At 37.6% G+C, this 16094-nt stretch overlaps 1 protein-coding gene across 1 annotated transcript; it reads left to right on the top strand.

The window, feature by feature from the left end:
- The first annotated feature begins 2529 nt into the window (after positions 1-2529).
- On the top strand, positions 2530-5732 carry LOC149403072 (uncharacterized). Its single transcript, XM_089608617.1, has 6 exons — positions 2530-2736; positions 3140-3477; positions 3548-3783; positions 4117-4226; positions 4307-4364; positions 5487-5732. Exons 1-6 carry the CDS (start codon positions 2530-2532, stop codon positions 5642-5644), a joined length of 1107 nt encoding a protein of 368 aa, XP_089464743.1. The 3' UTR covers positions 5645-5732.
- Positions 5733-16094: the final 10362 nt, after the last annotated feature.

Below are 16094 nucleotides of genomic sequence, written 5' to 3'. Positions count from 1 at the left end.
AAATATCTCAATATCAATGAAGGGCATTGAAAAGTGGCCCATGATAAAGTGGTTGTATTTAATGATCACGTTAAATTATATCCACATGGAAAACGCTCAATCCTTGTTTGACTTGTTACAAAGATACCATGTCATTTAGTCCATCTTCTTCTCAATCTTAAGAGATTTGGAGTTTCGTGCCATGTGTAGATAATTGAATTTCAAGGAACGCTTTAGCTTTAGGGTTTTAGCGAGTGAACGGAATTATAAATAATTATAAAAAAATAGATAAGGACGAAAAGTTATACGCTGAATAATATTGTTAGCTGATAGTTTGAGTTTGAATTGTTATTTATTTGATGCAAGTTAGGTTTGAAATATTTGTTGCTGATTAAAATGTCAACTTGACATTTTATAATTAAAATAGTTACTGATAAAATAATTTAGAATAATTGAAGTTGACGATAGCTAAATATTTACAAAATTTCTTAATTACGGATTAAATTAACATTGTATTGAAAATAAATTACCGAATTTTAGTTTTGATATTATTGACAATCATACACAAAATAAAAACATATATATATATATATATATATAGTAATAACGATTTTTATACATCATTTCCTCGTTCCCCTTTCTTTACGCAAATTTTATAAATCCGTGAACAAGGGAATGTGTGATATAAATAGGGACTTGAGAACCCCACGAGAATTTTCAATCAACAAAACATGTTGCGTAGAGAAACTTGCCTTTGTTTTTTCTCTCTATAGAAATTTGGTTTCTAGTTTTTATTTAGGGCAATTAGGATAATTAGACTAGTAGTTTAGTAACCCACCTTTTAAAAAAAATAGTCAAAATTTCATTTTATTAAAAAAAAATAACTCACCAAGTCGAAATTAATTTAATTAACTTCGACCTGATGAATTATTTTCTTAATAAAATAAAATTTCTGCTAAAATTTTAAAAGAAATTAATGAATTGACTAGTTGCAACAAATTCTTTTTTATACCTAAGACCACCTTCACCACGTGTTCCACCAAAAGTCAATGTGTCAGCTCATCAATCAGCCGACAGTAAAATTAAAATTAAAATTGGTAAAAAAAAAACAACATTAATATTTTTCCGTTATTTATTAAAAATACAGGTAAATATTTTGGTAAATCAAAATCAGTCTACAAAAACTTTTAATAAAAATGGTATACAAAAACTGTTTCTTAGCCAAGTTTTGCAAAAAAAAAAAAAAAAAAAAAAAAGGTTATCGTATGCTAATAAAAAAATTCTACAGTCAAACGAATTCAATCAACGATCACATTGGCTCGACTAACGACCAACTTGTGCGGTTAAAATTTGTTAGGCCATAAGTGATTAGGTAAATAACTCTCTTTATTAAGCTGATAGTGATTAATCACATTTTCTGTAATGATGCTATAGTTTGTACTACTGTATCTATCTCTACATCTGTCTTTTTTTTTCTTTTTTTTAATGAAAAACAAAATTAGCTCAAATGTTGACGTGCGTGCGTGTTCAGAATATAGAGGAATATATCTGCTAAAAAAAGATTAATCAAACTACATATTTTGGTTCGCCAAAACCAACGTTATATTTACTAGTGTCCTAAACTCAAAATATATTTTTTTTAATAATAAAAGTTGAATTATACTTTTCTACCTGAGGAAAATATGTTAGTTCGCTTTCCAATATTATCTAACTAATTAATCGATTAGATCCACCAAATTCAAACCCACAGTGGACTAATTATTGGCGATATATACCAGTGAGATTGCGTAAGACTTAAGTGGTAACAATAAATAATTATATGGGATTTAGTGGAGTTAGCTTAGTCAAACAAACAACTAATATATCCTCCTTTTTTTTTCGCCGCCGGATATAAAACGTGAACGTGGCTTTGATTCTTGAGCAAGTAACAGCCTAGAAGCTAATTAAAAAGTCCATCCGATAAAAATAAAAAAAAAAAAAAAAAAAAAAAAAAAAAAAAAAAAGAAAAAGAAAAAAAAAGGTCCATCGATGAAGTTTTCAAGTGTACAAAAGTCAGCTAATGAATTAGTGTTATGTGGTGTTAAAATTGACATTAAAAGAGTAGATTTGGGATGCATATATATATATATATATTATATAAGTATGTATATGAATAATATACATAGCTCAATAATCTTGTAAACAACGAGCTTTCTCGTCTATGCAAATGACATTGATATTAAATTTTATAATGTTGCTAGAATTTTAATCCCGGTCAAGAGGACTTGCTAAATTAGATGTTGCAAGATACACTGACCGTACACATCTTTTTTTTGGTTATATAGGTATATAATCACACTGTTATAATGATTTTAGTTTTAGCTAACCTTCTGCTAATTTCCTGTTAATAACCACAACAATCTATTTACAGCATGTTAAAAGACGTGAATGACCTCAAATAACTCTAGCCAAATTCCCGCTCATTATTTACAGCCCATTAATTCAAATAGAAATCAAAATATTCGGCCATAACTACTCGTACAAATTGAGAGAGCATTTAAAACTCCATTAATGCAGATTTCTATACTCTTTCTTTATCTCTACACAACCGATAAAAACAAAATCAACGCTCTGCAACATCGGCCGACGCTCCACCCTCTGCAACATCGGCTCCGACACTCGCCCGCCCTCTGCAACATCGGCCGGCGCTCGTCGATGGTGACGGAAAACGGGCTGTGCCTATCGGATTGGATTGGTGGAGGGATTATAGGATTTCTTGTATTATGATGATCCTTCATTTTTTTTCTCTCTTCTTCTTCTTCTTTTTCATTGGAATTGCTGGTGGTTTTGACACTACTACAAATACAGTTTTCCGGTGCGGATCACTTTTGGGTGCGACTATTCGCACCTAAAAGTCGCACCAAAAAGACTTTTAGGTGCGACTAGTCGGACCCAAAACTCAATTAAGCGCTTGAAAATTTTCGCGAATTTTTTTGAATTTGGGTGCGACTAGTCGCACCCAAAAGTGTGTTAAGACTATTGGGTGCGACTAGTCGCACCCAATACTTTCTCCAGAGTAATAGGTGCGACAAAGTCGCACCCAAAAGTCCAAAACATTTGTCTAAAAAATTAGCGGGATTTTGTTCCCTCCTATGTCACTTCTAAAATTTCTGCGTGAAAGGAAAAAAAAAGAAGAAAAGAAAAGAAAGAAGAGAGAAGGGAAAAAAAAGAAAGAAAGAGAGAGAGAGAGAGCCGAGAGAAGGAGAGAGAGGAAGAGAGAGCGAGAGAGCGAGATAGAGGAAGAGAGCGAGAGAGTGAGACGGATTCGAGCTCGCGGAGGAAGAGGATTGCCTCGGACACTCAGTTCGAAACTCTCGAAACAGTCCGAACGAACGTGCCATCTCCTCCGCCTCCGCGCGACCCAAACGAGCCTCTCCTCCGCGCCATCTCCTCCGAGCACCGCACTCCGCAGCACAGAGCGTCCGAGTCCGACCGGCGACCGAGCCCTACTAAATCAAGGTGAGGAAAGTTAGGGATTTGAAATATTCAGTGGATTTGAAAATTAGGGATTTCAAGATTTGAAAATTAGCTCCTTGTGCGTGCGCTCCGACCGAGATGAGCCACGACGGCCACGAGTCACCGGAGCACGCCAACCACGAGTCACCCCCGGGAAAAGGACGAGAGAGCACCGGGAGGCGGCGGCTCCGAAGCCAGCGGTGACGGTCGATGTCTCTGCATCAAGAGTCGAAACAGCACCGCTCGCTGATACTACCAAGTACGAGAGTCAAGAGAAGAAAGAGGTGAAGAGAGAGGCCAATCAATTTTGTAAGCGCTGCCATTCGTTTGTGTTCTAACTTACCTACTGATTAAGAGTTTTTTGATGCGTAGGGAATGGAAGTTACTAGCTTGAATCTATGGTGTTTGTGAGCTTTGTCTTCGGTTGTTAGGTTTATATTTTTGTTATTTTATTTCTGTTAGGCCTGAAATCGCTAATCTGTGCACTGGGGCTTCTATACGTTTTTTTTAGCAACTTTCGTTGTTTTAGAAGAAATACAAATTTTATCAATGATATTGATATATTGTTTTGGAGAAACTACTATCAATTTTCCTTTTAAGTATACTCTTCCCCTTTAAATTTTCAACTTTTTTTTATTGCAGCTTTTGTCGATGTTTCGCCAGAAGAAACGAAAGAAGAGAGTCCTTTCGCGAGCAGTGTAAATGATGCCGAGGAGACTAGTTCATCCTCAAGTGGCCAACCTTCAGAAGGAGTAAGAAATTGCGACGTGGATATTTATTTCATTTTTGGTTTTTTAGATTACTTCAACCAAATTGTATGTGCATTTACTAGGCCTCTCAGAATGGAGCTACCCAGGGTGTTAATTCTTTTACTGGATCACAAACTACTAGTAAGTACAGCTTTGTTTTCTTCTTATGGCTCATACTTATCTTCTTTCAATTAAGTTCTGTGTGTTGGGAAAAATAATAATAATAAAAAATCTGACAATTGGGTTTAGGGTAAATCTAGCTATCCCTGGAAATTTTAATCTTTCGAATAGCGGGTTCTTACATGTATATTGATTATTGTGAGTGCTATGTCATATTTTAGGGTAGATGCTTATTTTTCAGTTCTAATTTTATTTATTTATCATTAATGATCAAATAAAACCAAGAAATCGCAGGTGTTCAATGTACAACTAAATATCGGGAAAATTATAGATCTTTAGAGAATCTGTTAAACGAATAAATCTTTAGAGAACTTATTTCTAGTTTAGAGCCATAAGGTATAGGGTACATTCTTATATATTTTTTGTTCTCTTTTGGTTCTGTGGGCTTTCGTCCCTTAGTAGTCGGGCCGGTTGTTGGTTTAGCGTTCTGTCTCCTTTTCTTAGGGTTTTTTTTGCTCCACTGGTGATGTAAAAAGCACTTGTAACATGGCTTATGCCATTTTTATTTTGATATAAAATACATATTTAGTTATCTTTAATTTATTTTATTTTATTTATCACCTTGGTGTCCGGGTAAAACCCGGCTAAATCCGACGGGAGACTACCCCGGTGGCGCAAATTGTTGCGTCTAAGGGGTATCAAACTAGGTACTGATAAGGTACCAAGAATTGCCCTTAATACTTAATCAACCCCTTGGAATTGAGGGTACATTCATACTTTAAAGCCAAAGGTGTCTTTTTCATACATTATCATTACTCCAGTATTGACATCATTGATTATTGGTCAGTTTGATATTGATGATGGATTCCTGCTTTTAGATTCCGCTCTGATCCTTTGCAGGCTTGATGTTGGCTAGATTAAGCTTATAATCCACTTTGCTTGTAGTTTTAAGTTATGGAGCTGAAATGCAATGCAATCCAGAGTCCAGATCACATGAAGTTTTTTTTTTTTTTTTTTTTTGTTAAGCATTGCTATTTTCCAGAATAAGAAATTGTCACTTGTATTCTTTTTTGGCCCCTTTTGATTTTCCTTTCATAGTATCAAACTGTGATTCTAAAGATAACCATCTTTATTTCTGTGTAGGTAAAGGAAGTGGCATGTCAGTAGAAGCTTTGGAGAAGATGATGGAAGATCCAACTGTACAAAAGATCCAACTGTACAAAAGATGGTTTACCCGTAATATTTCTTTGGATTTGTTTCTGTGTGTTTTAATAGAATCACTTCATTCGTCTGTAGTATAAAAATTATATTTGTAGACGCTTTTGCTTCTTCAATCAGAGTAATTATATGTATAGACTTGTTGCTTGGACTTTTACTTATTTATTTTCTGATGAGGCTTTCATTTTAATAAATATATCTCGAATTATATGCTTTGTGTGTTTAATTACTCAAAGTTTGAGGCTGAATGTATTAAATTGCTTTTATAAATAAATTAAGAATTGAAGTCACTTTTAAATCAGGTGACAACTAAAGTATGTTTTTCCAAAGATTTAAAGTCACTTTATAAAAGAGTGACGTCTAAAGCACTATTTTTTTGTCATGGAGGGAAAGTATTGGGTGCGACAAAGTCGCACCGAATGCTATTTTACCCGCCTTTTCCACGGATTTTGGTGACATTTTAGGTGCGACTTTAGGTGCGGAAAGTCGCACCTAAATGTCGCACCCGAAAATCATGACTTTTGGGTGCGACTTTTCGCACCCAAGACTTTTAGGTACGGACTATCGGGTGCGGAAAAGTCGCACCCAAAGTCGCACCTAATGATATCTTTGGGTGCGAAAATTGACTTTTGGGTGCGAAAAAAGTCGCACCCAAAGGTCTTTTTTGTACTAGTGTGAGTGTATGAGATTTGTTTCAGTGATTGTGAATTTGCTGAGATTTTGGTTTTGGTGAATTCTTATCCAGTATTGTAAATACGACGTTGATTTACAGTTAATACCAATTATTTCATCGTAATGCATTGTAAATACAAAGATGATTTACAGTATATTCGTGTAAATAAACTGAAAAAAATTCTAGAAATATTTTGGACGTTCTAAAATTATGAAAACAAATAATATCAATAAATGAAGAATATATTAACAGATTTTATCCATAATGAATTGCCACGAAAATAAAAACTAATTAGCTGAAGTCAACGCTGAAAATTTCCAAATACACGTTAACAATCGTTCCAAATCGGTTAGATTTAAAATTAAAAAAAAACTGCCTAGTTATTAGCGGGCGTAATAAATAAGGGCAAAAGTGTAAAACTAATTCTATTAATAAGATGCCATGTAAGCAAGATGGCTATTTAACGGAAATTAACGAAAGGTTGGCTAAAATCAAATTGCTAGTGTTTAAGATGGCTACGTAGCCAATTATTATTTTTTTTTTATATAATTTAATATCCATAGACTTATATACTATAGTAGCTTTTTTTAAGGGAAAACTTTGTTAGCAATATTATGAAAATATTGACGAGATACAAAGATAATTTGTCAAAAATTAAATGAAATTATTTTTGAAAATTAATAAAATTAAATTAAAGAATACAACTAGATAAAACGCAAATAACCGGATAAATCTTAACCAGTATGAACACAAAAAAAAATTGATTTAAAAAAAGCGTCGAGTCCCGTTGGATGATTTCCTTGAAACTTTTTATTGTCCCCCCATAGGTGTCGGATTATTTGAGCGAAAGCCTCCCGGGATACAACGACGAAACAAGACAAGTTCTGCACCACAAGGCTTGATTTCGGCGAACTAGAACCAAGATCTAGAAGCTACCACCAGACTACAAAAAAATAGCTTAATTTCTGGAGGGAGAGAAGAAAGCAAGAACACTTGATTGCGGATTCTGTTGGTGTATTATGAATGAGAGGTATGGTATGCCTTATATAAGCAATGCATGGAGCTGTTAAAAACGTCCATCATTAACATCCGACCAAGCAATAAATGCGTGTTGAAGGTTACAGGCCGTTAAACGTTTCAAACGTTCAACCTTTACACGAGCCATTAAGACTCGGTTACAAATAATAAACAGATGTACTGAGTGCACAGTTACAACACTAATTAATTATAATTATTTTATTTTATTCATAAATAAATAAAATAAAATCGGGAAGGAAAAAATTAGTGGGAAGGCCCTAGCCCAGCCAACCCGACCCGCTCGACGGCGGCACACGTGTAGTGGACATGGGCTTCCCTAAGCCCTTGCCCATCTACGAAACGGGTCACCCTTGGGAACCCAAACCCTTTTAACCAAAATTGGTATATAAGGTCTTATAAAATCCATATATCTCTTCCATGTGAGACTCTTATAAGAGCACTCTCAACCACAACACTTTCATGATTCTTTTACAATTATTTGTGTTTTTCAACACACTTTGAGGATCAATTTCTCATTCAATATAACATTGGTTTTCGCAAATAAATATTCAATCTCATACCCGTAGCAGCGAGGAATAAGAATATGTTGAAATTAATCAATTCCGATGAGTGGACCTCACTCAAAATCCTAGCCACAAATCAGCCACTTACAAGGTATTAAATGCTTTTTAATACTTTTCTTCCAACAATCCCTCACATGAATGAAATTGAGCGATGAAAACAAAGAGATACGACACGACTCAATGTGGTGATAGATCCTACGGTCAATACCAGTATAGGATAGATAGGCAGAGCCTTTGAACTTTCTCTCGGAAGGATACGCCATCTTTACTGACTACTTAGTAGAACGATGTCCTTGAACTATTAGTCATTTTGTATAAACGATAAACATATCCCCCACTGATATCTTCCTGAGGTTCAGTTCTCATGGTTATGTTCATTTTGGCCATGAACATTCGCTTGGTTCTGTAAGAGTTTCTAGAGAATTAAGCCAAATTTATTCTTTCGAAACAGCCATATTTCTCTCTCACATAAGTGATTCTTTTACCAAGGAGTAGTCCTGCATTACTCATCGGAATCTCAGAAATCTGATTTCATAGAGTCATTAAAAGCTCAAGGCTTATCCTCGTACAAATGTCACTGTTTTAACACAGGAATAGGACCGGGGTCTTCCCCTACAGTGGCACACTTCGCCTTTGACAATTAGGTTGTCCCTTTGAACCAAGATCTTGGGATTTCTAGTCATCATGGTTGGGTTTCCTTTGCCTTGAATCTATTTGCCATGAACTTTAGCCCCATTCTTTTAGATGTCTTCTCTACTTGGTCTTTATTTAACCACTTGGTTCGCGGATCCGCAATATCTCTTTGGACCTAACATAGTCAATACTCATGACTCCAGATGAAAGAAGTTATCTAATGGTATTTTGTCGTTGATGAATATGTCTAGACTTACCATTGTACATCACATTATGTGCTCTACTAATAGCAGATTGGTTATCACAATATACACATATTGCAGACACAAGTTTTGTCCATCAGGAATTTCCACCATGAAGTTCCTTAGTCGCTCGGTTTCTTATCCACATTTATCCAATGCAACAAACTCATATTCCATTGTGGATATTGTTATCACAGTTTATTTGGAGGATTTCGATTACACAACCGCACCTCCCAGAGTGAATACATATCCACTAGTGACCTTCGAATCTTGAATATCGGATATCTAACTTGCATCAGTGAAACCTTCAGTGACTTCAAGATATCTCATGTAGTTTACTCACAAGGATCAAGTCTGTACAACGCATCAAGTACATGAGACTGCATATCACTCTTGCATATTCAATTTGAGGGATGCTTTCACCTTTATTCTTAGACAAGTGTTGACTATTGTCTATAGGAGTTCTATAAACTCCAGAATCGTCATTTCCAAACTTGTCTGTGTAATCTTGATCCCCAAAATTACATCAGCAAGTCTCAGATCTTTCATATCAAACATTTTCAATATATCTTTTGTGGAGTGCACTATACAATCATTTCTTCCCACAATAAGCATGTCATCTACGTATAAACACAGAATCACATACCCATGTTCAGTGTTTTTAATGAACACATATTTGTCACACTCGTTGATCTTAATCCATTTGACATCATAACAGTGTCATATTTTTCATGCCATTGCTTTGGGACTTATTTAAGGTCATAAAGTGATTTGACTAACTTACACATTTTTCCGTTTCTTGCCTAGGCGCAATACAACCCTTGGATTAATCCATATAGATCTCTTTTTGATATCTCCATCAAGGAAAACAGTTTTTACATCCATTCGATGAATTTCAAGATTGCGTAATGCAACAATTGCAACTATCAATCTAATAGATGTTATTCTCGTCACGGGAGAATAAGATCAAAGTAGTCTAGACCCTCTTGTCGTCTATATGATTTGATTACAAGTCTAGTTTTGTACTTATCAATAGTGTCATCGACTTTAATCTTAATCGTGAAGATCCACTTTAAATCAAGTATTTTACTTCCAAGAGGAAGATTAACCAACTCCCAATTGTGATTTTGCATGATAGAGTCTATTTCACTCCTTATGACTTCTTTCCATAAGTGACCATCAACGGAGTTCTAAGCCTCTTTGTATGTTAGAGGTGGAGCATCTAGCATATAGGTTAGAAAATCAGACCCAAATGACTTTTCTACCATTGCTCGTTTGCTTCGTCTTAATCTTTCAGACTCTATCTCTTCTTCGTACTCTTCATCATTTTCTTGAGTTATTTCCTCAATATCCTCAAGAAATTGATTTGAGGAACTCGGTTCATCTTCCTTAGACTTATAAGGAAAAATATATTCAAAGAACGAATAATTTTTAGATTCCATAATTGAATCATTGTGTATATCGGGGTTGTCCTCTTCGACACGGAGACGAAGAACCAAGTCTTTCAAAACTCATCTATTTTCGCTTGTTCCTAAGATAGTTCTTGAAGTTCTTCCACCCTGCGAGTAGTTTCTAGATGACCGAAGAACTTGGAACGACTCGCTAATGATCATCCCTTCGGCATGAACTTCATGGATGATAAGTTGCAGCTCCTGCACTTGACTCACCACGGTCTTCAAATCCACCATTTACAACTCAAGGAAGCGGCCCACAATATACTTCTTTGAGTCCGCGTCTTCGGCCTTGTATATCTGATCTATGAATCCCAAAGCTCATTGGAGGAGCATTGAAGCTATCCATGTTGTATAGCGAGTCATTAAGATAATTCATCATGGAATTCAAACATAAGTAGTCGGAATCTTTCCACGCGCTAATCACCATTAGCACTTGTAGAACGGTTTCCTCCTCGTGAGGAGTCGGTAGATCTTCGGTCAAGAACTGCGCAAGACCGATTGTTGTCAAGTAGAACAACATCTTTTGTTACCAACGTTTGAAGTTCAACCTTGTAAACTTCTCGAGTTTCTCGGCCGGAATCACGGTGGGCACGCGTGCCACAAAACCGCTTGGAGCGAGACCCATGGGTCCGTTCACGCACATAGCCGCCATCGAATGAACAAGACCCGCGGGTCCATTCCTGGCCATAGCCGTCACAACAATCGGGGTGTTCACCATGTCGGGAGTCACATTGACGTTCACGTTCGTCACGTTGTTGTTCATATTAGTAATGTTTTCCATTTCTACAAAAGAAATCAACAAAATTAGTATTCTTCAACAAATTAAATCCGAAAAATAATGAAACTAAATTCAATATTTTTTTCTTTCTCGCACACTGTCTAAACAATAAAAAGGCTTCAAGATTTTAGCAATATTATGGAAATATTGACGGGATGAAAAGACAATTTGCCAGAAATTAAATAAAATGATTTATTCAAATTAATAAAATTAATTTGAAGAATACAACTACATATGAACGAACATAAGAAGAGTTGATCGCAAAGAACGCGTCGAGGCCTGTTGGACGGTTTCCTTGAAACTTTTTATCTCCCTCCCACGAATGCCGAATTACTTGAGCGCCTCCCGGGATACAATGATGAAACAAGACAAGTTTTACACCACAAGGTTTGACTTCGGCGAACTAGAACCAAGAGCTAAGAGCTACCACCGGACTACAAAAAAAAGTACAATTTTTGGAGGGAGAGAAGAAAGCAAGAACACTTGATTTCATATTCTGTTGGTGTATTTTGAATGAGAGCTATGGTTAGTCTTATATAGGCTATGTATAGAGCTGTTAAAAACACCCATAATAAACATCCGACCAAGCAATAAATATGTGTTGAAAGTTACAGGCCGTTAAACTTTTTCAAACGTTGAGCCTTTACACTTTACACGAGCCATTGAGACTCCATTACGAACAATAAACTGTTGCACTAAGTGCACAGTTACAACACCAATTAATCTTAGGGAGACCGTGAGCTCTCATATGAGATCTAAAACTTATTCTCTCCGAACATGAGAAAAAAAGGTGGGGCTCCGGTGTCGAGGGGCACGTTCAATATTATTACACTACTACAAATTCACATTTCTGGTGCGGAAGGGTATTAGGTGCGACATGTCGCACTTAAACACATATTAGGTGCTACATGTCGCACCGGATACTCATCCAGATGACTAAAAATTTCGCTAATGTTTAATGGTATTCGGTGCGACAGTGTCGCACCTAATATTAAATCGTTGCAGCAAAAACCTTCCGGTGCGACTTTGTCGCACCTAATACCTTTAGGTGCGACGGATGTCTCACCTAAAAGTTTTAAAATTCAAAGTTTTCAGGGAAATCCCTCCGAAATTTTTTGGATCTGTGATTTCATATTCGGTGCGACATTAGGTGCGACATTTCGCACCGAATATGATTATTGGGTGCGACATTGTCGCACCCAATAGTTTTAGGGGTTATAAAACCCGAGCCTTCTTCATCTTCCTCGCCCGAGCCTTTACTATCTTTACCTCTTTGCCCAGCCCTGCCCGGTCTCTCTTTGCAACTCCGGCGAGCTCGACCTCAGCCCAGCCCCTCACGCCGCCGTCCTCCTCCTCATCTCTCTCTCTCTCTCTCTCTCTCTCTCTCTCTCTTTCTCTCTCTTTCTCTCTCTGGCGACCAGCCCCCCTCCGGTACGTCCCCCTCTATCTCTCTCTCTGTCTAACCCTCTATCTCAATTAATCTCACTCCCTCTCTCTGCTCCGACCAGCGCTCCGATCAGCGAGGCCGTCCCCCTCGCCCGCGTACCGTCCTCTCCTCCGCGTCGCCGCCAAGAACCGCGTCGGCGCCTCCTTCCCGACCGCCCAGATTTCCGGCCGCCGCCGCCCAACCCGCCCTACCTGTTCAACCTGCCCGGCCCACTAACCCGCCTCGGCCCGCCCAACCGCCATATGCCTCCTGCCCTCGCCCCCCGCACGTCAACCCGCCCGGCCCGACCCGCTCAACCCGTCATACGCCTCCTGCCCTCGCCCCCTGCCGCCGTCCCACCTGCCCCGGCCCGACATCGGCCCAGCCCCGACGTGATCAGCCTTAACCCCGACATCGTTATCTCGCCGTTGAAGGTTAGTGAAATTTTTTATATAATTGTTATTTAGTAGTTTAGTTGAATTGAAATGTTTAAATTAGTTTAGTTTTAGATTATTGTAATTATTTAAATTGAAATTAAAATTGAATTTGAAATTGGAATGTTTATTTGATTTAATTAGTTAAGTTAATTTACTACTTTTCGTCTGCTAATTAGTTTTATGGATATATGTTTAGTTAAATTGTTCATTAAATTTGATTGCAATTTGTTGAAAATTTCGTTAATTAGTTAATTAGTAACATATTTAGTTAGATTAATTAGTAACATATATGAATATATTTTAAAATGAATTAGTAACATGTTAAATTTAATGTAAACATATTGAAAATTTATTGAGACCGAGCCACGGAGGCTCAGTTTAGTATTTAGTATGTTAATAGGATAGTCCTGGTTGGTTATATATGTGTTTTTTTAATTGCATATTTTGGTTAGTCAGTATTTTAGGGGAAACTCTGCCAAATTTTCGGTAGAATAAAACATATATGTCAAAAAAATTAACTCTTTCAATAATATATTTTAACGAATTAACTAATTTGTCTAACTCTTTCAAATATTAACGATTCTCTCTCAATTTCCTAACAATTCATCACTCTCAATTTCCTAACAATTCACTCTAAATTTCAAATATTAACGATTCACTCTCAATTTCCTAACCATTCATTTTTACCTCTCAATTTCCTAACAATTCACTTTTACAAAATGAATTCTAACGATTCATTTTTATCTCTCAATTTCCCCTCTCATTCAGCCGAATGTCAAAACCAAGTAGAGATTGGATTATCGAGAACAATCGGTTGAGTTTGCAATATAAAACAAGGGTCAACGAGTTTATCCGCCTTGCGAGCAGACTCCCGAACGAAAACGGTCAATATCGTTGACCTTGTAAGTCTTGCAATAACGTGAGATGGCAGGACATCGGGGTCGTAAAGAATCACCTTTTGAACAAGGGGTTTACCCCGGGATACACCGAATGGTATCATAGCGGTGAACGTCATGTGCTTACCCAAGTAGAAGATTCCAGCGAGACTAACCAGAGAGGAGTCGGTGGATTGCACGATGCTCTTCATGATGTAATGGATCACGAGGACTTCAACGACTTTACGAATCCGACTCCGAGTGAAGTGCGTGCAGAAGAGCAAAAAGAAGACTTATTCATCGAGTTGGAAGCAGAATTGTACCCTGGATGCAAAGAGTTTTCATCTTTGTCGTTCCTGGTTTCGTTGATGCACATCAAAGTCACGAACCATTGGAAGAACAAGTCGTTTACAGAATTGTTGCAGCTCTTGAGGAAGTCTCATCCAATTGATAACCGAATTCCGGAAAAACACTACGAGGCCAAGGCGAAGCTGAAGCGTTTCGGCATGGGATACGATATGATCGACGCGTGCATCAACGATTGTGTGTTATTTCGAAAAGATCTCAAGAAAGCTGAAGTGTGCCCAATTTGCAATGAGAGCAGATGGAAATCAACAGGGAAGAATGTATCACAAAAGATATTACGATACTAACATTACATCAAGTGACGACGATGAATGACTAACACCATGTAATAACCACAGTCGTCGAATACTAATTAAATAATAAAAACTAACTATAATTCATTTTGCAGGATGTCGACTTCAGGTCATGACCCATCAGGAGGAGATCGTGATCCCCTGCAGATGCTGAGGAAGAAGCGGGGATCAACGACTGACCTCGTTTCCGCGAGAGCTGGTGTTGGGACTCCTGGAGCGAACATAGTTCGTTACGATCAGACACATCAGGCGTTCTACCAAGACGTCAGGGAGCAAAATCCATTGATCGGGACGTTCCAAAACCGAATAGGAAACCTGATCATGAGTACCATTCCAGTCGACCTCCCTGACTTGAATCACGTGCCTGCTCAGAGTGTGGCTGCTCTTATGAGCTCGATTCATAACGAGTACCGCTTCATTTATGCGCATCCTGAAACTGACGAGCTTGTGTCAGAAGATCCTATTCGCAACGAGATATATATGGCTATCATTTGCGATGCAAAGAGGATTCGCCATGGCTAGAACTCGAGATTGTCACAGCTCTTCTTGAAGACGTTTTGCGGGAGTAAGGATCTCGATAAAAAAGAAACTCCCGAAAGCTATAACCAGGAAGCCTAGTTGAAGGTAATAGAGACGTTCTCCTCGCCGGAGCATAAGGTATGAGTTGAACTTCAGAGGGTTATTTGAATTTCTTAATATTGAACTTAACGAATTTATGTCTCGCAGACGAAGTCTGTCCGCAACCGGGAAAATTCGAAGAAGAAGAAAACGAAGGCGAGACAAGGGTCGCTTAGTTTTTTTGGTCATCGCTCGAGGAACGTAAATCGCTTAACATTAAGATGCAATATATATGTGATTCATATTTTAACGTTGAAAAATTACAACGAAAGGAAGATGAGAGTATGAGCTCGGCTTTAGCGATATGGTCAGAAAAACACCATGACGCTAAGGGATCGTGGACGACGGACTTCGCGAAGTCGCAATTTGTAAGTTATTTGTTTTATTTACTATATTTGATTACTTAAATTATTCTTATCTGATAAGTTTTTGTGGTTTTTTTGTGAAGGATCAAATCACCGTCCAGACGATAGATATTTTGCGATAAGCGGAGGAGCAAAACACTGTGATCTCCCAGGAAGATGCAGAGATGTACGCGATGCGCGACGTTTTGGGAGTACGCAGAGACTGGGAAGTCGGGATAAGGCCTTCGATCTCAAGGTCATCGCTGGGTGTGGCCAAAGCGCTAGATAGAGGCTCGTCAAGTTTGTCATCTCAGACCGATCCATTGGTTACCGAGATGCGAGCTCATATAGATGCCCAACAAGCCGAGCTGCAGGAGATGCGGCAACAGATCGCCTTTATCACCCAGATGCACAACCAGCCTCCGCCTGCACCGCAACCAGGTGGCACAAATAAGCAAACGCCATGTTCTACGCCTAGTTCTATGGATTTCTTGCGAGACCGTCCTTACGGAAACGGCGGAACGAGCCGAAGTGCATCAGGCAGTGGCGAACGAGGACGAGGAAGCGGTTCCTGAAGTTCTGCCAACTTATTCGGTAGAGGGAATTCTACCATCGATAAGTTGTATAGGAAAAAAAAATTAGGAATTAACTTTTTCATTTTTTTTAGACTGTATTTGTATTTTTAATTAAGAATTCTATTTTTATAATATTATTTCTAATTTAAAATTTTGTTAATTAATTTTTATTTAATTATAGATGAATTTTGATTTAGTTTTTTTAATTTATAATTTTG

This window comes from Urtica dioica, chromosome 3 (genome assembly GCF_054948205.1).
Source record: "Urtica dioica subsp. dioica isolate 48M chromosome 3, U.dioica_male_clone48M_v1_H2, whole genome shotgun sequence".
Lineage (NCBI taxonomy): Eukaryota > Viridiplantae > Streptophyta > Magnoliopsida > Rosales > Urticaceae > Urtica > Urtica dioica.
Note: the sequence above shows the minus strand (reverse complement) of the source record. Positions and strands in the feature narration are given on the sequence as shown.